The sequence below is a fragment of the Gigantopelta aegis genome, chromosome 15 (genome assembly GCF_016097555.1).
Source record: "Gigantopelta aegis isolate Gae_Host chromosome 15, Gae_host_genome, whole genome shotgun sequence".
Classification (NCBI taxonomy): Eukaryota; Metazoa; Mollusca; class Gastropoda; order Neomphalida; family Peltospiridae; genus Gigantopelta; species Gigantopelta aegis.
This window is the reverse complement of record NC_054713.1, coordinates 1,628,633-1,654,341: the sequence shown is the minus strand read 5'-3', so window position 1 is coordinate 1,654,341 and position 25,709 is coordinate 1,628,633. Positions and strand designations below refer to the sequence as shown.

The following is a 25,709-nucleotide window of genomic DNA, read 5'->3' as shown; positions in this document are numbered from 1 at the left end:
GGTCCTTAACCATATGTCTGACGCCATATAACCATAAATAAAATGTGTTGAGTGCGTCGTTAAATAAAACATTTCTTTCTTCAAAACGAAGCACAAAACTGATTTCTTAAAAAAAAAAAAAAAATTAAAAAAAAAACAAATTAACAAAAAATTGTGCTCAGTGGGTAGATGTAAACCACTTGCACCGACCAGTGATCCATAACTGGTTCAACAAAGGCCATGATTTGTGCTATCCTGCCTGTGGGAAGCACAAATAAAAGATTCCTTGCTGCTAATCGGAAGAGTAGCCCATGTAGTGGCGACAGCGGGTTTCCTCTCAAAATCTGTATGGTCCTTAACCATATGTCTGACGCCATATAACCGTAAATAAAATGTGTTGAGTGCGTCGTTAAATAAAACATTTCTTTCTTTTTATCCTGGTGAGCTATAAAACTCCACTTCCTTTATGACGAAGTAAACTGATGACTGTCAAAGAGAAGGCGATGGTGTGTGCTGTCTCGATTCCGTTGTCAAACAGATTCCAACGCCATTGTATAAAAACAAACTTTATTCAGCACGTGGAGAAACCGAACAACACCTATATATAACTAAACGTCACTATGCGTTTTCTATACAGAAGTATGGCAGCTCGTTTGTGTCATTTCGTCTTTTATTAGCATTACGTCACGGCATTCACGTGTCATCGTATTAAAACAAGAAGATGGACCAGTATTTGATATGAGAACAGAAAATGTATCTGTTGTACTGCTGATGATGTTGATGATGAATTACACTACCTATTTATATGTACAAAATAACTTACAGAAGATAGATGTAAATGTATTCACAGATATTGTATTACATAACCAAATGTAAACACATTTAAGCAGCTTTGTAACTGTAAACATATTTATCAACAAACATTTCTGTTTCTTCTAAGACTTCCATTATTTACAGTTTATGAATTGTTTTTCAAACTGTTATTCTGAAGCTGTTATGTTATATTATATATTTATCATATAATATCTTACATTTTCAGTGCAATCACAGTATGTGATATTTTTCAAATCACATACTTTAAGAATTTGATAACTTTGCAAATTAAATGTAAATTAGTCGAGGTCTCGGCACTAGGTTTATTGACATTTAAGCAAATGTACTTGGGTGACACTCTATGATTAACGTATGCATTCATAGTCATCAAATAAAAACATTCCAATGGCAATTTGACACTGAAAGCTGTCCAGCGTTCAGAAAACAAAAAAAACGTTAGGCATAACTTTATTTTGCTGTAAGGACATCCAAAATGACGTCATTTCCATTCCAAAATACACCGCGCCCCATATTCTTACGTCATTTGAATATCTAGTAACGGCGGACTGGAATTAAAGTTGCGTGTACAGTTTACAAAAACACGTTGTATTAAGCTTGAGCTTATATCATAAAGAGATTATTACCCTCGTGTATTTCTGTATCGTCAATATCATATAATTATTCGGAATAAAAATAATGTCTTATGCTCGCCAGAGGCTCGCATAATACAATTTTTAGTCCTAATATATGATATTGACGATACCGAAAAACACTCTGGTAATAACCTCTATGTATGTAAGTATTCTTCAAATGCCGTCGATTCATGACCCTGAGAGTAAATAACTTTTGTTCTGTTCTTTTCGGTATAATTAAGACTTTGCTGTTATATGGTGGGTGTGGAAAATAACAAAACCTCAGATAAAAGTCATGTTGCAGACATGTTGCATACACTTTTAAAGGACGAATATAGCGTCTGTGTGGTGGATATGCAAATATAGATTGTGTTAGCAAAGAAAACATCGTCAGCTGGTTAGAACTTCCAGGGTATGATCCTCTCTCACGATTTTAACCTTCAGATGAGCTTTGATGATCTAAAATAAAATAATATCATGACAATAAAAATGAGTTAATGCCGTGGCGTCATAAAACAGCTAAGATACAAAAAGAAAGTTAATTAGCGTTGTGGCTTGGCGAAGTAATAAAGAAATACGAAATAACCCAAACGAGAAACCATGATAATAAATAATTAAAAAAAAAAAAAAAAAAAAAAAAAAAAAAAAAAAAAGAAGTTAAGCGTGAGTGTCTAATTTTGACAGTGAAACAATTTCTTGAGCTCTATTCTAAAAGTGTTGTTCATAAACGCGTAGATAATGGGATTAGCGACGTTGTAGACGAAGTACAGATAGAAGAAGACGAGTTGCAGGGTGATGATGTTGTGCACCATCAACCACGCCGGCATGAAGGCCACCATGAACACCAGCGTCACCACGAACAACATCACCGCCGTCTTGATGTTCGCTATGCGCATGCGCTCCAGCCGGGCGCGCGCCGAGTTGTTGCCCATCTGGTTGGGGTCGAGGGCGTTGCTTTCGTCCGGGCACGACTTGAGCGTCTCTCCGTTGGCCGTGGAGTGGTTGAGTTCCATAGCCTCAGTGACCTCCGACTGCTCGCAGTCGACGTTCGCCGAGTCCCAGGACATGCAGCAGTTGTTGGTCTTGATTCGCAGCCGCTTCCGCCTCTGAGCGATCACGGACCGGTAGATGAGGCTGTAGAGAACGAAGACGATCAGACAACAGATAACGAAGAATGACGAGTAGATCTTCGTGAAGATGTAGAAAAACAGCGGGTGGATCATCGTCTTTTTCGTCGTGCACTCCCCCGTGTACATCTCCTTGAACTTGGGCACTGGAGAGACGTAAACCGTCCCCAGATCTGCCCCTTCCCCCTCCCGTTCCCCGTCATCATAGCCGGCGGCAGAGGTTGCGTTGTTTTCCCCCATCGTTTCGTTAAACGTCAAATGTCTCAAAGGAATCGAAGAGTAACCCGGGTTAGAGTTATTCCCCGTTAACACAACGTTACTACCGTTAGATGGCACTGCTGTGAGCATGGCGTCCGTCACGGGAACTGTTTTGTACACTGTGTAATGGATACAGGCAATCACTCCCAGACTGAGCGCGAACGTCGACAGGCAGCCGACGATGATCCTCGCTCGCCTGATGGTCATCAGGTGTAAAAAAGGATGACAGATGCACAGGTATCTGTCGACGGCGATGGCCACCATTATGAATGCCGAAAACGGGATTGTTGTCGTGATGAGGAAGTGGTACATCTTGCAGACGGCGTCGTTGGCGACCTTGAACTCAAGGTACTCGACGGCCATGGTGTAGGGGATGATGAGAAGGCAGGTGATGAAGTCGACGCCGGCCAGGGCTAGGATGAAGATGGTCGAAGTGAGTTTGTTCTTGAGGCTCGAGAACACGTAGAAGGCCACGGCGTTCCCGATAGTGCCCGTGATCGAGAACACGGACAAGATACCCATGACGGCGTACACCTGGGTGCGCGGGTCATGCGTGTCGTTGTTCGGGCTCACGGAGACGCTCAGATTGCTGCTGTCCACCATCTTGAAAGTCCCGTTACATCACTGAAAACGAAAAACAGAAAGTCAGGTATTATAAAAAAATAAACAGGGGTACAGACGATTAAATAAGCTAAAATTGATTTGAGTAAAACATTTAATTAATTTTGTTTTTGAAGACAAAAATAGAAGGGAATAACAAAAAGAAAAAGAACACCCCAGCGTCAAACAAAATACCAGTACACGGCTCTCTCTCTATCCTGTCTATGGGATGGTGCATATAAAAGATCCCTTGATGCTAATCGAAAAGAGTACCCCATGAAGTGGTGACAGCGGGTTTTCCTCCATCGGTATCTGTGTTGTCCGTAACCATATATCCGACGCCATACAACCGTAAATAAAATGTGTTGAGTGCGTCGTTAAATAAAACATTTCCTTCCTTATCTCTCTCTCTCTCTCTCTCTCTCTCTCTCTCTCTCTCCTTCTCCGTCTCTCTTGCGCTCTCTCCGTTCATCCCTCCCCATCTCTATCCTCCTTCTCTCTCTCTCTCTCTCTCTCTCTCTCTCTCTCTCTCTCTCTCTCTCTCTCTCTCTCCTCTCTCTCTCTCTCTCTCTCTCTCTCTCTCTCTCTCTCTCTCTCTCTCTCTCTCTCTCTCTCTCTCTCTCTCTCTCTCTCTCTCTCTCTCTTTTTAGTGCAAACAAAAACGTTATCACTACTATACAACGATATCGTTTTCTCTTGTTTTCTTTTTCCATATTTACAGTATCAAGAAAGACCTAGGCTAATATAGTAACAACGCCCTTTGACAACGTGGCTCCATGATGAAATAAAGCACACGCGAATCGTCGATTATTGCACTATGATTGATGTTTGCTATCGAACTAGCAGGACTCGTCGGCTGTTCAAAGTGTGACCTGTAGCACTTCGTCCAGGTTAAGTAACTTTGTCTTCATTAAAGAGGCTGTATCAATGTGCCAGCTAGTATTGTGCTAGAAATAGGCGATGGGGTCACTAAGATTACGTCGACTATTTTAATGAACACCCAAGGAAGACAAATATGCTTCCCGTTATATCTGAAAAGTTAAAGTTTTTTTTTTTTGCTTATAGACACAACTAGAGCACATTGATTTATTAATCATCGGATATTGGATGTCAAACAAATGGTCATTTTGACACATTCGTAGAGATGAAACCCGCTACATTTTTCTATTAGTAGCAAGGGCTCTTTTATATGCACCATCCCAAAGAGAGGAAAGCACATACCACGGACTTTCATATACCAAAGAGAGGAAAGCACATACCACGGACTTTCATATACCAGTCGTGGTGAACTGAGCTAAAGAGAGAGAGAGAGAGAGAGAGAGAGAGAGAGAGAGAGAGAGAGAGAGAGAGAGAGAAGGAGAGAGAGAGAGAGAGAGAGAGAGAGAGAGAGAGAGAGAGCGAGCTCAATAGGCCCACCGACGGGGATCGATCCTAGACCGACAGCGCCTTAAGCGAGAGTGTTCCCATTGAACTACGTCCCGCCCGAGCATCTAAGGAAGACAAAGATGCTTCCTGTTATATCTGAAAAAGTTAAAGTGTATTTTTGATTAACGACGCCACTAGAGCACACTGATTTAGTAATCATCGGCTACTGGATGTCAAACATTTGGTAATTCTGACATATCTTCTTAGAGAGGAATCCCGCTACATTTTTCCAAACGTAGCAAAGGATCTTTTATATGTATTATCCCATAGACAGGGTAGCACATACCACGACCTTTGATAGACCAGTCGCGGTGCATTGGCTGGAACGAGAAATAGCTCAATGGGCCGCCAACGGGGATCGATCCCAGACCGACCGCTCATCAAGTGAGCGTTTTACCACAGGGCTAGGTCCCCGTTCGCATCTGAGAACTACGTCGCGCCTTTGTCCTTATCGTTTCAATGGTCAGCTGGTCACAGTGTTAATGTAATAACTATTGATAATTTACTAACACAGCTCAATCTGTTCGGAGAAACAGCCCAATGGCCCACCGACGGGGATAGATCCCAGACCGACTGCACATCAGCAGAACGCTTTACCACTGGGCTTCGTCCCATCCCATCCCCCATATCTGAAAAATGCAGCTTAAAAATGTTTTATTCTGATTTAAGAGTGACGAGTTGTAGAATGTATCATGGTATTTATTCTGATTTAAGAGTGAGGAGTTGTAGAATGTATCATGGTATTTATGATGATTCAAATAATGCATGTAACGTTTTAACCACATTATGTTTTATCACCAATTAGATTGACAAGTGAGATTTTCCCCACCTCGACAGTTGATATTTTCCCCACCTTGACAGTCTGTCTCGATATGCTCGTGATAGTTTAAACAGCCCATACAACACGTCCTTATTAACCCACGTAGTAACGATATCTGTAAATATAGAGCTAACATGTTTTGCAGCATAGTGGAATTGAACCCGTGTTTAAGGTTTTAAAGACTTTATACAACAACAGTTACTGTCTGTAAACATGTTTTAATGACCTCAAATGTAGTGTCTGTAAAGCTATTTTTGAGTACTTCCAAATTACCTGTATACTGTCGAGATTGCAGCTTTAAAACTAAAGACAATTACAAATTTAGTTAAATGTTCAGTATTTCTAGTATCATTTGTTCAACCTTAAATGCTTCCAAATTAACCAATTGAAATGAAATTTAACATAGTACATATACTAGAACGATCAGAAACACAATTAATACAGAACCACTAATATTGTATGCAGAAAAATATATTTGATATGTAATTACAATCGTTAAAAAGTCTCTGTTAGTTGATAACAACTTAAAAATGGCAGCAAACTCAGGAATGTCCCTTTAAGGCTTCCTAAGCGTAACATTACTATATGTAGCAATACACGTTTTAAAACGTTATCTACTAATTGGATTGTCCTCTAGCAACTTTCACATAGTGTGACGCTGGTGCATCCACAAAAAATAAAATAAAAAATTTTGTTTTGTTTAACGACACCACTGGAGCACATTGATTAATTAATCATCGGCTATTGGATGTCCTACATTTTGGTAATTCTGAAACGTAGTCATCAGAGGAAACCCGCTACATTTTCCCTAATGCAGCAGGGCATCTTTTATATGCACCATCCCACCGACAGGATAGCACATACCACGGCCTTTGATATACCAGTCGTGGTGCACTGGCTGGAAAATAAAAAATAAAATAAAGATGGAGATTAAATAACCATCGGATATTGTATGCCCAACATTTCATAATTCTGACACACAGTCCTCGGAGGAAACCTGTCACATTCCGGTTTGTTTTATTAGCAGCAAGATGTCTTTTAGATGCCCTTTCTGACAGACAGGACGACACATACCAAGACATTTGAAATACAGCTGGGCATTGGCAGGAATTGTGAACACCGAAAGGGTCCACAAGTAGTAACAAGGTAAGCCTTGTTACTTCCACATAGTGTGTGACGACAATGTATCCACATTCACATCGTGATGATGTGATACACCCACACACAATTATACATCCGTGGTGTAGTGGCTAACTCATCGCACTGTACACTGGTAGGTACTGGGTTCGTGTCCCGGTACCTGCTCCCATCCAGATATAGTCTTAACGGTTCAACGCTTTGGTGTAAGACCGCCATACCGACATCTCTCTCATTAACAACTATTCTTAACCAGCCCTGGATAAACAGCCCAGATAGCTGACGTGGGTAGCCCAGAACAGCGTGGTTGAACCGTAATGGGTTATATGAACAAACATAAATTATAATAAATTAATGAATAAATTGCCTAGAGATATTTTATAATGCAAGTTTTTCACACCTCAGAGCCGAACCTAACCTAAAATATCGTTGTGTCGTAAAATCAAACATGCCTTTGTCCTATAATCACTGTAATATTATACTCCAGCCAGTGCACCACGACTAGTATATCGAAGGCCGTGGTATGTGATGTCATGTCTGTGGGATGGTGCATTTAAAAGATCCCTTGTCACTAATAAAAAAAATGTTGCGGGTTTTCTCTCTGGTACTGTATATCAAAATCTAATAGCCGATGGTTAATGAATCAATTTACTCTAGCGGTGTCGTTAAACAAAAACGAACTCCTATAATACTATATTATAAGTTGTAGAAGCATCACGAGGGGTATATGGCTTTTTATGTACCCTCTGTACGTGTGTTCTTTTACCTCGAGCCGAAGGGGGTTAAAATAGCACACAGAGGGTACATAAAAAGCCATATACCCCGAGAGATGCTTCTACAACGAATTTATCTTGCCGACATGTTAAACCATATAGCCAAATAATCAAAATAACGCCAGACAATAATTGTTAACAATTTATTAACGGAGCCGTACCACGCGGACGCGAACGAAACCACTTGCCAGTGACGAAAAATAGTTCCATCGATAAACGAGTTTTTAACTTCAAATGTTTGTAATACGAAATTGTCTGAAACAGATATTAATAAAAAAAAAAAAAAAAAAAAAAAACCCAACAAAAAAACCCACTTTTTTTTATCAGAAATGTATGTAGTAAAAAAAAAAAAAAAAAAAAAAACCCACAACTGTTGCTAATCGCGCATTAATACAATAACACCACGACCGTAATTAGGTGGCCGAGTTCAACATTGCAGCTTTTAAAAGTATTGAAATAGTGTATTTTATAGTAAAAAATAAAATTAATTATGTATACTTGATTGATTATCAATGTTATTTATAATCTAATTATTGCGTTAGCATTAACTGGGGTGGCTGGAAACTATTGGAAATTACAGACGGGGTATAAGAGAATTTGGCTCCGCCCACAGGGGTATAAGGTATTTGTCCAACGGCAAACAACCAATGAGATTAAAGAATTTTACATGAAGGCGAGATAATATATTTTATTGGCAAGAAAGCTCCACTAGATAAATTTGTATATCTTTGTTCACCGATAAAAAGAATTTAAAAAATTATAATACAGAATCACTCTTGTTATGATCGGTGAAACAATGTTAACAGTTGACCCTTCAACGTAAACGAACTGTGCAATGTTAAAATATAATAATAATAATAATAATAATAATAATAATAATAGTAATACTAATACTAATAATACTACTAATAAATAACTTTAATATTAACAAATTTTAAAAAATACTAAGAATTAGGGAAATAATGTATGATATTATTGCGTTGGGACAGGTACACACAAACATTTTTATTTTTAGTAATGTATCTGAACAAAATGCAACTTTTAACGTAAAACCCCAGCCTAAAAAAAAAAAAAAAAAATTCCAAAAAAACCCCGATTGTTTCCATAGAATTTAATTTGGGCTCAGCTAACATCAGCTAAACAATAGCAGTGGACATTTGTTTTGACAATCAAACTGGCGGAAGCTATTCATTTGTATTAGTGGGTTAGTAATTTCCCCCATGTCTCAGGTAGAGCACCACAGAAGGGACAGTTCATGGAGTGTTCGTTTCGCTTGTCCAGAATACATTTCTTTTACGTTCGTGATATCTTGTTCATCACATGATTACTTTCTAATGACATAAAATATGTTTTTTTTTTTATTATAACAGATGCGCATGTTGGATGGGGTTTTTGGTGGTGACAAGTTAAACAATCTAATGCGTCAAGTAATTATTGCGCCGATATATCGGACGCATTTTTCAAATTAATATCTTGCTCGCATTAATTTTATGATTTACAGTAAATTATCTGAATAAGAACTATTTTCTTTTGGTGTATAGATATTCTAGATAACAAGTTTATACGGGACAAGGCAATCAGTACGCATGTACCTACTACTCCGTAAAATGTTAAACTTGCTATATATATATATATGTAAAAAAGGCTATCTCGCACAGACACACGAACCGTCCATCACATCTAAACATTTCTGAAATGCAAATTAATTCACATAATGACAAAGCAAAGAGTCATTAGAAAGCTCGACGTTGAAAGCAGAAACCAGTTTGAACACAACGACATCCGCGGTAGAAAGAGTCTAAAGTGATTTATGAAAACTATTAGCTTGCCAACGCTCTTTTAGCAACTCTCCTAAGATATGAGCAAAAAGCAATAAGTGAAGTGATGCTTTTTGAAGCGTGTAAACATGGTTCGCGGGTAAGTCGTTAAAGTTAGTGCGGCTATTGAAGAAACTCTACTGCTAATCAGCGTGCGCATTAACACGAGGACTGAATGCCCCGTTAGGCAAGACATTCAACCCTTTGCATATTGGCGAGTGTAATGAATTTTGTGAATGCATCAGTATAATTTTATTGCGTCGGTTTGTCGATTTTACTATTATGTAAAAGCAAAACAAATTCCTTCTCTCTGAGGGAAAACTAGATTGATTTTATAAAGCTGAGTGCCTAAATTTCAAAGTTTTAACTCATATCATGAATAACATCCCCAAAAATAGACGTTTGCATACTAATGCATGCATGTCTGTAGACCCATCCCATAACATGACGCCTTTCAAAAGGCAAGAATTGGAAATACAGACTTGTGACATCATTGCGGAGGAAACTGTGAATAGAAGAAATATAATTATTGCTACACGACCGTGTTCTAACCAAGATTTGATACAGCGTTGCACTTTTCATTTGTAAAAGACATGCTTTTAGAGCAGTTAATATTTGTTTCTGGATGATTGCCACTTCTTCTCTGTCACATGCTATGATAGGCTTAGACTACCAACTGTCAGGACGACGTTGGCCAGCTCGCAGATTTCACGACTTCTACGACTGTCCAGTTGCTAGTCTGAGCGCTCAATTCTCGTCGTACACAGCTCCTATGACCGATTAGTTGTTAATCTGAGCACACCCATCAGGAGTTGGGGAAATTGGAAGGCAACTGTCAAGTTGGGCAACTCCGTGGCGACAGTTGACAGTGAGAAGCTATCATTACGTAGGGAAACTTGTGTTTTGGATCAGCGTGTTATTTAGATAACACTCAAAGAGTATCATTTAAATCTGGCAAGTAACCCAGTCGTGGCCTAGTTATTGGTCTAGGTGTATACATTTAATTTCATTGGTATTTATTTTCGTGATTATACCCAATTAAGGTACAAGCACGCTGTCCTGGGCACACACCTCAACCATCTAGGCTGTCTGTCCAGGACTGCGGGTTAGCGGTTAGTTGTTAGTGAGAGCGAAGTCAGTGTAGCGTCCTTTTACACCTACCCATTGAGTCGTTAGAACTCGCTCTGGGTGGGAGTCGGTACGGGGCTGCGAACCCAGTACGTCCCAGCATTTGTATCAAATGGGCTAACCACTACACCACCAAGGCCGGTTTATACAAATCAATAGGCACACAGAGGAATTAGGACATCTGAAAACGAACTCTTTTTGATGCTGTTATCTAATAAATACTAGACAAACAAATGAGTTGAAATAAATGAAAGGAATGTTTAGCAACACATTAGTAAACGTCAACCATCGTCTGACCCATAGAGTTTTCCCCGTCCTTAATAGTGTTCCATAACTGGTATATTAAGAGCCGTGGTATGTGTTGTCCTCTCTTTCTGCATGCAAAACATATAAACCATGTTACTAATAGAACAAATGTAGCGATTGTTGCCCTGAATACAGAGTAAGAATTATCAATGATAAAACATTTGATAGCCAGTGATTAATTAATCAATGTTTGCTAGTGGTAACGTTAAGCAAAATAAAGGAACCTTTTTTATTTTTATGTTGGAGTTTTATAATGTTTGCTTCTCATTACATAGTAGTTAATTAACAGAGTAAAGGCGACGTCACACGATACAAGTGTCTTGTAGGTACATCTTGGTCATACAGTACTAGCCGATTACATATCAACTTGTGAACAAAAGTTTGCTTTGTTTAACAACACAACTAGAGAAGATTGATATATTAATAATCGGCTATTGGAAGGAAGGAAGGAAATGGTTTATTTAACGACGCATTTTATTTACGGTTATATGGCGTCAGCCAGTTAAAGACCACACATATATATAGAGAGGAAACCCACTGTCGCCACTTCATGGGCTACACTTTTCAATTAGCAGCAAGGGATCTTTTATATGCACCATCCCACATAGAGGATAGTACATACCACAGTCTTTTTGTTACACCAGTTGTGGAGCACTGAATGGAACGAGAAATAGCCCAATGGGCCCACCGACGGAGCGCTGTACCACTGGGCTACGTCCCGCCCCTAGCAACCGATGACATGATAATGCTGTCTCGTCACAGTCGGCTATTTTCGTGGCTGTCGTGTCATGTGGGGTCGACATAACGGACATACGACCTTAATATTGTGCTAAAAATTACCAAGATGGTCTCCGACATGCATATTGTTTACTCTTTGAGCGGAAATTGTGCACGTGAATTGCAGAATTATACACCTCAAACTGCTTCTTGTAAACCACACTGCGGGCTGGTTAGGGACAAATGTTCTAAATAGCATCTTAATTGATGTTTCTCATTCAAATGAGCTGGTTCGTGTTCGCGATCTTAGTAAAGATGGCTGACCCAACAAAGTTGGTCATTCGTCCTGGTTTTACAGGAACTGTCCCGTCTTATACCGAAATGTTACCACTTGTACCGAACGGTTCAGTTTTTGTGTGGAACAAATAGATTTTATCACAATAAATCGCATTTTATTACGAACATTTTCTTTTAATGACAAACAGTCATATTTTATTAGGAACAGTCCGGTTTGGTAGGAAGACAGTCTCGTTTTATATGGAAAACTCCCGTTTTACACCGAAAGGTCCCGTTTTATGACGAACATTCCCGATATTCTACGAACAGCCCGGTTTGATACAGCGAATTAACAATCATCCGCAATCTGCTTGTAAACAAAATAGTCTTCCTTGGCCAGTCCGGTACGTTTCTCGCACTCAGATACTAGTCAATAATATTCTTTATCTCCATTGGTTAATACAGTCATATGAAATACAGACGTAACCAATCAAACCAGATAACAGGGTCCAACGTGCACATTCAGAACATTTCATGTTATTTTTGTGCTTACATGCAATTAAGGTTCAAGCACGTTGTCATGGGCACACACACACACACACACACACACACACACCGGAGCTATCTGGGCTGTCTGCCCAGGACAGTGGATTACTTGTTAGTGAGAGAGAAGAGAGTGTAGTGGTCTTACACCTACCCATTGAGTCGTTTAACCTCGCTCTCGGGCTGCGAACCTTGTACCTACCAGCCTTATGTCCGATGGCTTAACCACGACACCGCCGAGACAGATTATTCAGAGCAAGCTGTTGTAGTGCACGCTTTTCAAACCAGGACGTAACACCATGATATAGCTGGTAATAATGCCAAGGTGTTTTCCCCCTTCTTCATTCTGCGTATACCATGGGTTGCGGGGGGGGGGGGGGGGGGGATGCAGAGGCAGGGTGGAGGTTGAATGGTGTATCATAAGTATAGTGCATTATTGAGATACATGAGTGAACACACAAATTCGGACAGTTTTGACTTTGACAGTTGGTCGTGTTTTAAAGAAGAAACCTGCTGACATTTAACAGGTGATGTTATATAATTATAAATTATCCCCACAAATAGGACAGCACATAACTAGGTTTGTAATATATTTGTCGTGGGACACTTCTTGGAATGGGATTTTTTTTTTTTTTTAATATGAAAAAACCCAACCCCAAAACAAAAACAAACAAAACCAAGCAAACAAAGCAACCCCCCAACCCCCCCCCCCCCCCCCCCGCAAAAAAACCCAAACAACAACAACACACACGCACAGACACTGCAATATATTACTCTTTCCTCCTGCGAGTCCGAAAAGGGCACCAACTCTGATTAAACCCCATAGACACACCGCATGGTATGACGTTCAGTTTTAGTTGCCTGGCTCAGCCTTTTTTACACCATAATTATGGGAGTTGGATCATCTTCCAATATTGCAGAACCTAACAGTGAAATCGGTTCTGATTCCAACAAAGTTAAGTAAATAGAAAGGGACACTATTTTCAATGGAACTATACACAGCGTCACTATTGAACGGCCACCCCTATTGCTACTTCTACACACGTTAACGATGCCGTCCAACACACTAATTATGAAAGAAGGAATGTGTGGCCTTCGTGGATTAGGCCCAGAGTGAGGTTTCCTAAGTAGCATTTCGATTTCAGTATGAGTAATGGTACTTCCGGTTATAGGTCACAACAAAATGGTAAACGCTATGCAAACACATGTACCTACTATCACCCCAACAAATGGGTTGTCTCAGCGCACCTATGCCTGAAATTCTGAATGCGTTCTTACCATGGGTATAAAAGCGTGCATGATTGCCATCCATATTTTCACGCACACTTCAGTTGAAAATGCGTCGTGTTTTGACTAATGTTGAGAAGGACAATGGAGTAGGTCGGATACAGGTTGAACACAGTCAACGAGAAGTCACGAGGCACTTTAATGTCAAAGTGTGATTGGGTGAATGAGGCACAAAGACCAGGGCTAGCATTAACCAAAGCCAAAACACGACACATTTTCAACTGAAGTGTGCGTGAATATGTGGATGGCAATCATGCACACTTTTATACCCATGGTGAGAACGCATTACACGGGCACAACATACAGAATTTAAGACATGGGTGCGTTGAGACAACCCATTAGTTGGGGCGGTAGTAGGTACACGTGTTTGCATAACTTTTACCATTTTGTTGTGGCCTATAACCGGAGGTACCATTACTCATACTGAAATCCAAATGCTACTTAGGAAACCTCACTCTGGGCCTAATCCACGAAGGCCATACATTCCTTCTTTCATAATTAGTATGTTAGACGGGCATCGCTAACGTGTAGTACTAACAATATGAGAGTCCCTACAATAGTGATGCTGAGTATATATTCGCATACAGATCGCTCATTGGATGAAATAGTGATATGATATCTACAAAGAAACAACCTTCCGTTAGTAACTGCTGATGACTCTGAAATAACTCTCCGTCTACAACTATTAACATTTCAGAATTTCAGAAAAATAGTTCGTCTGTACCGCGTAATTGTAGTTCGGAAATAACGCGTAAAAATAAACGAAAGATAAAGTTCATTATTTGTTTTTTCTAGATTAATTTTCATTCAAGAGGGAAAAAAACCCATCCACGAATTCTCTTAAATTGTATTTCATGTCTCTTATATATATTTGCTATTTTGGCCGACAGTTGAGGATGATTTTGTTCCACGTTGTTGGTGTAATCACATATAGCTAATGATCCTGTCTCGGGTTTGTGACATACGGTTCCGGAATTTGGGGAACCACGTTAATACGTCGGTCTTGATGTAATTGTCATTGACAACATAAACAGAATCACAAAATTGCCCAACAGGTCTATTTCCCAGTGCCAGGCCTGGTTTCCACTTCCTAACATAGTCAATTCGTGGTTATTGTTATACGTTTAATATGCTAAACCCGGTGTGTATTACAGACACTGTGATCAAAGACAGTGTTTATATAAATAATATTAAACTAGTTCCCGTGAGACCGTTGATGTTACAACGAGTGTTTTTTCGGTCGTACATCACGACCGAAAGCGAGTGACGTACGATCGAAAACAGAGGAGTTGTACTATAAATGGTCTCTTATGGGAAAGGGTATTGTATTCTAGTTATTACAATATTGCGCATCACTGTCATATGGGAAAGGGTATAGTATTCTAGTTATTACAATATTGCGCATCACTGAAAAAAAGATCGGTTAATTGCTTCCAACATAAAAAAAGCATCGGAAACGCTGCAAATCCCATCACGGTTTGGCAATACTATTGCAAAGTTTCATGAAAATCGGATATGTAATGTAAGAAATGAAGTCGGTAGATTTGGGTAACAGTGACCTTGAACCTTTGACGCCAAATGGGAAAACGCGAACTCGTTCAAGATAAAATTCTATTCCTATTTGTGAAGTTTCACAATATAAATTTCTATTTTTAGTAACAATGACCGTGGCATTTGCCTCAAGAGGCGAATCGAGATTACGACCCTGTTTCTATGTGTGGCGATTCATGAAAATCGTCCTGTCACGTACGTACGCACGTACGGGCAAGGCGCTATGTTCCCTGTCGCGAGATGATACCAAGCGAAACATTAGGATGCATAGCACGAAGACCAGGGGAGAAGGCGTCTATCGGTAGTAGACTTTATTTATCAATGAAACATAGTATTCCTACCCCACACATTGCTCAGTGAAGTTTATACAAACAATATTATCAACATATTAAAGACTACACAAAACTTATTTCGATGTATTTTATTAAATTATGCGACTAGCAACACTTATTATGAAATGACTGCATGTACCCATGCACGTATGAATCGACAGAAGATTGTGCACACGTTTGGAATTACGTACTACGTCCAATCACCCAGTGATGCCGATCAGATATCACAAATCGTATTTCACATAGTGACCTATAGAAAATATCCAATGGCTAGTATAGAGAGAGAGAGAGAGAGAGAGAGAGAGAGAGAGAGAGAGAGAGAGAGAGAGAGAGAGAGAGAGAGAGAGAGAGAGAGAGAGAGATTATTTTATTACACCGCGGTGACGGAGATACCCGTGAGAGATTTTTCATATCCCACAATGTGAGATATGCTTTGAGAGGTCATGACCTCCGATCACGTTTCGCACCCTTGTTTTGGCTTTGTACATAATAAATGTAGCATATCTTACCGTAATTTTACTCGAAAGCCATATTTAGTAAAAGGTACAATGTTTTAATCACAAGATTTTCTTCAAACACATTCAGGTGTGTTGTTCAAAAAAAAAAAAATCAATAGCAATTTTGCACTGAAAGTTTTCCAGCATTCTTAAAACGGAAACGTCATGTACCCAATTTATAGTTATTGTAAGGAGATGCAAAGTGACGTCATTGGAATACTGACGTCATTCAAATTCAAAACTAATTATTTCAATTCCTGTGTATTTGTTTGCTTTTTAGTATACACATGCTTTACAATTTACAGCTGTTTACTACTAGTGTGTGTTATTTGTTTTAATTATTTTTATTTTTGGGATGGAGGGACTCTATGACATTGCGAAGGCATAAATACTTTAATAGTATAAAAAGAGTGCATAGGCAAAGAAGGGTTATGCGCTCTGAATCACTCCGCTGTTTTGTTTACGTTCAGTGTCCTGTTTAGTGAGAGACAAAAAATATATTTGGCGACTCAAATTAATAATGTAGCGCATTGTAATAAATAGAATACTATACTCGTCCCCGTGAGAGACCGTTTATATTACAACTCGTGTGTTGTCGATCGTACATCACTCGCTTCCGCTCGTGATGTACGATCGAAACCACACTCGTTGTAATATAAACGGTCTCTCACGGGGACTCGTTTAGTATTCTCTATATACGAGCTTGTGTGTCGTACTGATTTTACGAAACGTGTGTCAGGATGAATCCTGACACGAGTTTCGTAAAATCAGTACGATTCACACGCGAATGTAATAATTTCTTTATTATCCACATTATTCCAAATATTATTTTCATGAATAACAAGCTAGGACCATGTCAAAACGTTTCAAACGTAACTAAAAAGAGACCAGAAAACGACGTCATTTTTCGAAATGACGTCACTTTGACAAGTGTTTACACTGGAGAAGCCGCTTTAAGTTATGACGTCGCTTCACAAAATGACGTCATTCGCTGTGCACGTGAAATCATTATGACACACGTGGGTCATACTGATTATATTTCCCTGAATATCTCGAACTATGTGGATAATAAATCGTTATACCACAGAGGATACATTACATATATCTCCACACTTGTATACTACGAGTAATATATTCAGAACCAGTGTTAATATGTTTAATATACGCTAATTAGGATATATTACATATATCTCCACACTTGTATACTACGAGTAATATATTCAGAACCAGTGTTAATATGTTTAATATACACTAATTAGGATATATTACATATATCTCCACACTTGTATACTACGAGTAATATATTCAGAACCAGTGTTAATATGTTTAATATACGCTAATTAGGATATATTACATATATCTCCACACTTGTATACTACGAGTAATATATTCAGAACCAGTGTTAATATGTTTAATATACACTAATTAGGATATATTACATATATCTCCACACTTGTATACTACGAGTAATATATTCAGAACCAGTGTTAATATGTTTAATATACGCTAATTAGGATATATTACATATATCTCCACACTTGTATACTACGAGTAATATATTCAGAACCAGTGTTAATATGTTTAATATACACTAATTAGGATATATTACATATATCTCCACACTTGTATACTACAAGTAATATATTCAGAACCAGTGTTAATATGTTTAATATACACTAATTAGGACATGTTACATACATGCATATTTTCACATCCAATATGCACGTAGAATATATTACACTTGTAACATCTTCGAGTTAGAGTTTATATGTTGAATATGCATTACCCTGTGTACATTACACACAAAATCTTCGCACCCATTCATAGTTTTACTATGCACTAACCAGAATACTACACATATAATATTTAAAAGTGTTTTGTTTAGCGACAGAACTCGAGCACATAGATTTATTAATCATCCGCTATTGGAATAGAATAGAACAGATGTTTAACGACACCCCAGCACGAAAAATTCATCGGCTATTGGAATAGAATATAACAGATGTTTAACGACACCCCAGCACGAAAAATACATCGGCTATTGGGCCGCTATTGGATGTCAAACATTTGGTAATTTTTACATACATTCTTAGAAAGGAAACCCGCTACATTTTGTCATTGGTAGCAAGGGATCTTTTATATACACCATCCAATATACATAATAGCACATACCTCGGCCTTTGATATACCAGACCTGGTTGGAACGAAAAATAGCCCAATGGGCCCACCAACGGGAATCGATCCTGGACAGGCGAGCGCTTTACTACTGAGCTATGTCCCCACACATATAATGTATCCAACTTCCTGTCCTTATTATGTTTGATATGCACAACGATATCTATAATATATTCACATCTATGTCCCCACACATATAATGTATCCAACTTCCTGTCCTTATTATGTTTGATATGCACAACGATATCTATAATATATTCACATCTATGTCCCCACACATATAATGTATCCAAGTTCCTGTCCTTATTATGTTTGATATGCACAACGATATCTATAATATATTCACATCCATGTCCCCACACATATAGTGTATCCAAGTTCCTGTCCTTATTATGTTTGATATGCACAACGATATCTGTAACATATTCACATCCAGTCATGTATTTGATATGCATACTACTGAAAATGGATATTTTATTTTTGGGACTGTTTGTTTTTCTATTGATTGGTGATATGTATAAAGTAGTCAAATATAACACTCTAATAAAAGCTTATTGTGCAATGAAAAGCATGCATGTTACAACAAGAAACAAACGTCCATGGACTACTTCAGCCTATGATACCCCCTGACTGCCCCCCCCCCCCCCCCCCCCCCCGCAGGGCACTCACCATAAACAATCCCAAAACACCTCCCGTCCCCCCAAAATAAAACCCCCAAAAACAAAACAATAACCTCAAAAAAAGAAACGAAACACAAACACAAAAAACACAAAACAACAACAACAACAAAAATTTAAAAAAATGATTGAATGAATGTTTAACGACACACCAGCACAAAAATATGCATTGGCTATTGGGTGTCACAAAAGGTAAGTATATGAAACACTTAGTTATACAATTATGTAAAACAACAGTATAACAAAAAAGAAGAAATGCAACATTGTCACGAACTTTCCGCAGTATGAATTGTTTTTTTTGTCATCCATCAAGAACTCTTGAGTACCGTGATTTTTTTAAATTTCTATATAAAAAAAATTCTTCCATATTTTGTAAATATCTCCATCGACTGCTTTTTACGAGTGACAAGCCCGACATTTACCGTTACGCGTGTTTCTTCTTCAGGAAAACAACGTCTGGCTTGTCTGTCAGAGCTTAGCGGAAGTCAATTTATTCTGTCTTCATTAGGACAAGGCAAAAGCGGAAGTGAGACATTTCGTTACTTCCCACGCTGCGGCATTCTGCCGTGCTCCTCGCTCGGCGTAGTGATATCAAAATACGATTGATCACATGCGCGGAACATCTAGCGTTTCTGGCGTTACGGTGTAATCAAATAATCGAGTAGCAAATCGGACGAGGGAGGAAAGGGGAGGGAGAGATTCACGCCACAATCGATACAAAATCAGAATCTTGCTATAATAGATTTGTTTTTAAAATGTTTGTTTTGTTTTCGTTTCTTTAACGACTCCACTGGATCACATTGATTAATTAATTATTGGCTGTTGGCTGTCACACATTTAGTAATTCTCACTCGTAGTCATAAGAAGAAACCCGCAACATTTTCCCATTAGCTGCAAGGGATCTTTTATATGCGATTTCGCACCGACAGGACAGCCCATTCCACGGCATTTGACCAGTTGTGGTGCGCTGGTTGGAACGAGACAAAAACCCAATCAGCTGAATGGATCCACCGATGTGGTTCCATCGTACGACGCAAGCACCTTAGGCGAGCGTTCAAACGAGTTAAATCCCGGCTCCTTTTACAATGTAGTTCGTCGGATATATTTTGTAATCGAGTTGTGACAGGTCATTATTGCTTGAATATCAAATGCGTATATACTCGATATGCCAGCTTTAATATGTCAACACATTTAGTTGTACAAGTTTTTAGAAATTGTTTCACCAGATTGGTTTATTATCCTTGTACAGAATTGCTAATTAAAATAAAACAAAAGACAAGACACAAAACATAGAAACCCACAACCCTTTCCCCAAAACAACGACAACAACAAAACAAAACAAAAAACAATCAAAGAAAAAAAACCAATGCACTCACACACGAACCCCTTCCCCCCCAAAAAAAAATATTTAATAATAAAAATAATAAAAAAAAAAAAAAAAAAAAAAAAAACCCCACAAAAAAAAACAAAAAAAAAACAACAACAACAACCACCCCACAAAACAACTATAATAAATAAACACACCAACGACAACAGACAGATATAAAAAAAAGAAGAGAAAAAACCCTAGGACTGATATACATTGCTGAGTACTGAAACCTGCGTCGACATTGGCGCTTTCAAACATCATAACGTTGTCTTTTGACCTGCATGTTAGGTCTGTCACATATACATTTGTTACGTTGGTACCGGCCTCGGTGGCGTCGTGGCAGGCCATCGGTCTACAGGCTGGTAGGTACTGGGTCGGATCCCAGTCGAGGTATGGGATTTTTAATCCAGATACCGACTCCAAACCCCGAGCGAGTGCTCCGCAAGGCTCAATGGGTAGGTGTAAACCACTTGCACCGACCAGTGATCCATAACTGGTTCAACAAAGGCCATGGTTTGTGCTATCCTGCCTGTGGGAAGCGCAAATAAAAGATACCTTGCTGTTAATCGGAAGAGTAGCCCACGTAGTGGCGACAGCGGGTTTCCTCTTAGAATCTGTGTAGTCCGTAACCATATGTCTGACGCCATATAACCGTAAATAAAATGTGTTGAGTGCGTCGTTAAATAAAACATTTCTTTCTTTTGTTACGTTGGCCGGCAGTCGATTACCTTCCCAATGTGACACTCACACTGGGCTCTCAGCAAGTCCAGTTACTCTATTATTAGGCTCACAGTTTGATACGATTAAAAAAAAAAGACGAAATTCCACATTTTCGATTTCCCGTCGCAAAGCGTGAATTACGATTTACAAATAATGATTTATCCGGTAATTACGATGCAGACATTAAAGATTACGTTTGACCTCACGTGACCTCATTGGATAGTTTACTTCGAAAATAATATCAAGAGTATAACGGGCGAGAACTGGAGATTATTCGGAACTCTTCAAAAAGAAATTAATCGGTTATCTGTCCGCGGGATGGAGATAACCGGAAGACAGTGCGCAAATTAGGGTCGGAAATACTGAAAGACGACGTTCAACCGTCGACCTCGATTCTGTTCCGCGTAACAATAGTAAAATCGTAAACGTCCGAGTCACAGCGAGCCACGAACCGTGTCTGTACTCGGAAGGCCTTCGGGATTCTACGATTGTAATTGATTAGTGTCAGTGTAACGCAATTAGACGCGACGACCCCGTGACCTTGAGCTGTGTTCAATAGCAGATTGAGGAGTGCCTTGGAAGGAGAGCGTCGCCGCTAGTCTATGGCTGGTCCAGTCGTGACGTCATACCCGTAATACTGGCTAACCCACTAACGGCTTGAACCCATAACGAGTATGTCGTTGGACCAGGGGCGTGTTCGGGACTGCGAACGCTCGCGGATAAAGACACTGGTTTCTGTATTACCCCACCGCATTCATATAGACTCACACATACTACAGACAAAAAAGTGGACATACTTTGATCAGCCGCTACGTCCAAATATAACAAATAAAAATAAACTTCCACTGTGGGGATTTGAACCCCGGACTCTCAGTAACAGAGTCGACCGCTATACCAACTGAGATAATAAGGAAATTCCATGTAGCTTCTTCCAGTTGGAGTACTTTATGCCAACACTAACACATATGTGACAAGAAAATACCATATATATATATATATATATATATATATATATATATATACACACACACACACACACAGAGAGAGAGAGAGAGAGAGAGAGAGAGAGAGAGAGAGAGAGAGAGAGAGAGAGAGAGAGAGAGAGAGAGAGAGAGAGAGAGAGAAGGTTTGTAATAGAAGTCTTAACATTTCTTAGCATTACGTGTCTGTCACTGGCATATTCCGTATTGTATCTCTGCACAAGATACAGTCCAAAAGAACCGAGGACAGTTGTAAATGTCTGCAAATATGCCTCATTGAAACGTGATTTGTCTGCTGTCGAGAGCTGGTTTTGTGGTTCTAACTCCGTCTCTAAGAGGACTGCCACTTTACAGTCTACACTAGTACAGGCGCCAAAACCCTATCTGCAGCTTCCATGGAGAACACAACTTATGCCGGTGCTCACAACGGTCACATTACATGGGGAGGGTTTCAGAGGTTAAAACAAATTTTCGTTTTCTTTTTTCTCAATATATTTTCCATCTGGCCCCATCCCCTGTATAAATTCCTACACACGCTCCTGCACGGGTGTGCATATCATAATTAAAGCAAGGAACGGCATGCATTGTACAAAAAAAATTAATTTGAGAGCGAAGTACCTTTAAGTATAAAAAACCCCCCAAAACCCCAACAGATTAGCGATCAACCATGACCTTCGGTTCATTGATAAATCTGAAGAACAAAACCGTATTTCTATGTAAAACCCCCCCCAACAGATTAGCGATCAACCATGACCTTCGGTTCATTGATAAATCTGAAGAACAAAACCGTATTTCTATGTAAAACCCCCCCCAACAGATTAGCGATCAACCATGACCTTCGGTTCATTGATAAATCTGAAGAACAAAACCGTATTTCTATGTAAAAAAACCCCCAACAGATTAGCGATCAACCATGACCTTCGGTTCATTGATAAATCTGAAGAACAAAACCGTATTTCTATGTAAAAAAAACCCCAACAGATTAGCGATCAACCATGACCTTCGGTTCATTGATAAATCTGAAGAACAAAACCGTATTTCTATGTAAAAAAAACCCCAACAGATTAGCGATCAACCATGACCTTCGGTTCATTGATAAATCTGAAGAACAAAACCGTATTTCTATGTAAAAACCCCCCCAACAGATTAGCGATCAACCATGACCTTCGGTTCATTGATAAATCTGAAGAACAAAACCGTATTTCTATGTAAAAAAACCCCAACAGATTAGCGATCAACCATGACCTTCGGTTCATTGATAATTCTGAAGAACAAAACCGTATTTCTATGTAACAAAAACCCCAACAGATTAGCGATCAACCATGACCTTCGGTTCATTGATAAATGTGAAGAACAAAACCGTATTTCTTTGTAAAAAAACCCCCAACAGATTAGCGATCAACCATGACCTTCGGTTCATTGATAAATCTGAAGAACAAAACCGTATTTCTATGTAAAAAAAACCTCGAACATATCTCTACTCAAGGCAGAGTGGAAAGGATATTTAGACAAAGTCGAGATTGCTTCCATGATTGACTAACAGCTGCTGGTCCAGGAGATCCCTAACAGAATGTTTGATCCCTCCTGCACCGCCCGTAGAAAGGATGTTTAGACAAAGTCGAGATTGCTTCCATGACTGACTAACAGGTACTCGTCCAGGAGATCCCCAACAGAATGTTTCATCCCTCCTGCACCGCCCGTAGAAAGGATGTTTAGACAAAGTCGAGATTGCTTCCATGACTGACTAACAGGTGCTCGTCCAGGAGATCCCCAACAGAATGTTTGATCCTTCCTGCACCGCCCGTAGAAAGGATGTTTAGACAAAGTCGAGATTGCTTCCATGATTGACTAACAGGTACTCGTCCAGGAGATCCGTAACAGAATGTTTCATCCCTCCTGCACCGCCCGTAGAAAGGCCAAGAAAACATTCTCTATCACTCCATCTCTCTGTCAGCCCCTCTGTCTCTCATTCTCTCTCTCATTCTCTCTGTCTCTCTGTCAGTCCCCCTCCCTCTATCTTTTTTCTCTCCGTCAGTCGCCCCTCTCCGTCATTATCTGTCTCTGTCACTCTCTGTCTGTCTCTCCGTCTGTCTCTCTCACTCTGTCAGTCCCCCTCTCATTATATTTCTCTCTCTCTCTCTCTCTCTCTCTCTCTCTCTCTCTCTCTCTCTCTCTCTCTCTCTCTCTCTCTCTCTCTCTCTCTCTCTCTCTCTTCCCCCACCCCCACGCCGCTCATTCTCACCTATGCTTTGGCCGTCTATACGTGTTTGGCTGGAACTGAAAGAAACTTATTTCATAAAACAAACTTCTCAATAGTTGGACTCTTTATTTGCGGCAAAGTCAGACGAAATCAATATCGTAGCGCTGATTGTTTTTAATAGTAGGCGATGATCACTCCCCTTCCCGTTGTGATGTATTGCTATCTACCAGTCGCTCGAACGTTCGTTACCAAAGAAACAATCTATTAATTCCTGTAGTTAAAGTCAGCGTTACGAATAAATAATATATCACAGTGGTGCCTCGAGGCACAATCTTCACTTAAATTGACGTCTTTCTAGCCTATAGAACGGTAATGGTGAATAAACGTTTGTTTTCGCCATGTAGTAACGTTTTCAGCAATCACGTACAGCGATAAAACTGGAGTTATCGTAATTTAGAGCCGCCGGGGCCGCAAGATGGCGCTACAATTGCCAGCCTTTATTCGTTATTAAATTGATTTCAAGTTACATTAATACCTTTGAAAAACTCCGGCCGTTTAACTGCCAGGGTTAGTGCCGTTTAGACCGGTCAGAATAGTCTGAACAACGCGCTGGTTTCCCAAAATGTCGGCCATATTACCCAGCGTTAATCACTGATTTGATGACTTGCTCAGATGCGTTGTCTCCCGATTGTTTACGTTTCTTTACGTTAATTACTCCGCGGAGTGAAAAGCACCACACTGCACGGGAGTTGATTGAGCGTCCGGGGGCTCTGTGGCTATTTGGCTATTCCGTCGATGTAAAATAGATCCTTTGAAGTTTATTCATCCGTATTCACTATAACAGCTGTGTCGACGTATCTAGTCGGTTTATAGTTTAATATCAATAGAGATTACAAATTGAGGGACAGATATATTGAGGAATATATAGACGAATAGAGGGAACAGTGAGAGAGAGAGAGAGAGAGAGAGAGAGAGAGAGAGAGAGAGAGAGAGAGAGAGAGAGAGAGAGAGAGAGAGAGAGAGAGAGAGAGAGAGAGAGAGAGAGAGAGAGAGAGAGAGACAGAGAGAGAGATAGAGAGAGAGAGAGAGAGATCTTATTGTTTTACAGGTTTCAGTACATTTCCAAAAATCACTTTGTTATTTCATTCCCCTGAGGATGTTTATATTTTTGAAACGAAAGATTGAGATTTTTTTTATAGTGTTAAGAAATTTCTATTTATCATCCATTAAAGGCTTTTGTAGGAGATATCGCTGGCACTATAATTTGCGATATCTCCTGCGATATCTCCGACAATGATTTGTGACGTCACTGTGTTTGTTTCACTGCCTTCAGCGCTAAACATACCATTAGTGACGTCACGCCACTGCAGTTCTGCTAGTTAACGAGTCTACCGCTGACATTCAACCCACATTACTGACATTGTTTACAACTGTGGCAAATGAAAAGAATGATAATGGATGATGAACAGAATATCCCCCTTGTGTCTTGTGATATCATAATTTATTAGCACTCGTTGATAAAAGTATAAAATCATCGGCAAGCTTCGGATTTCATACTTTTATCAACTTG

General features: G+C 39.5%; 1 protein-coding gene across 1 annotated transcript in view; it reads right to left on the bottom strand.

Annotated features, from left to right (window-relative positions):
• Positions 1-1,487: 1,487 nt before the first annotated feature.
• The window catches only part of LOC121389661, a 179,891-nt gene continuing 155,669 nt past the window's right edge, over positions 1,488-25,709 (bottom strand). The window contains exon 4 of the mRNA XM_041521309.1: positions 1,488-3,433. Within this exon, the coding sequence (XP_041377243.1) occupies positions 2,096-3,412 (1,317 nt within the window). The 5' untranslated portion in view covers positions 3,413-3,433 and the 3' untranslated portion in view covers positions 1,488-2,095. The remainder of the gene's footprint in view (positions 3,434-25,709) is intronic.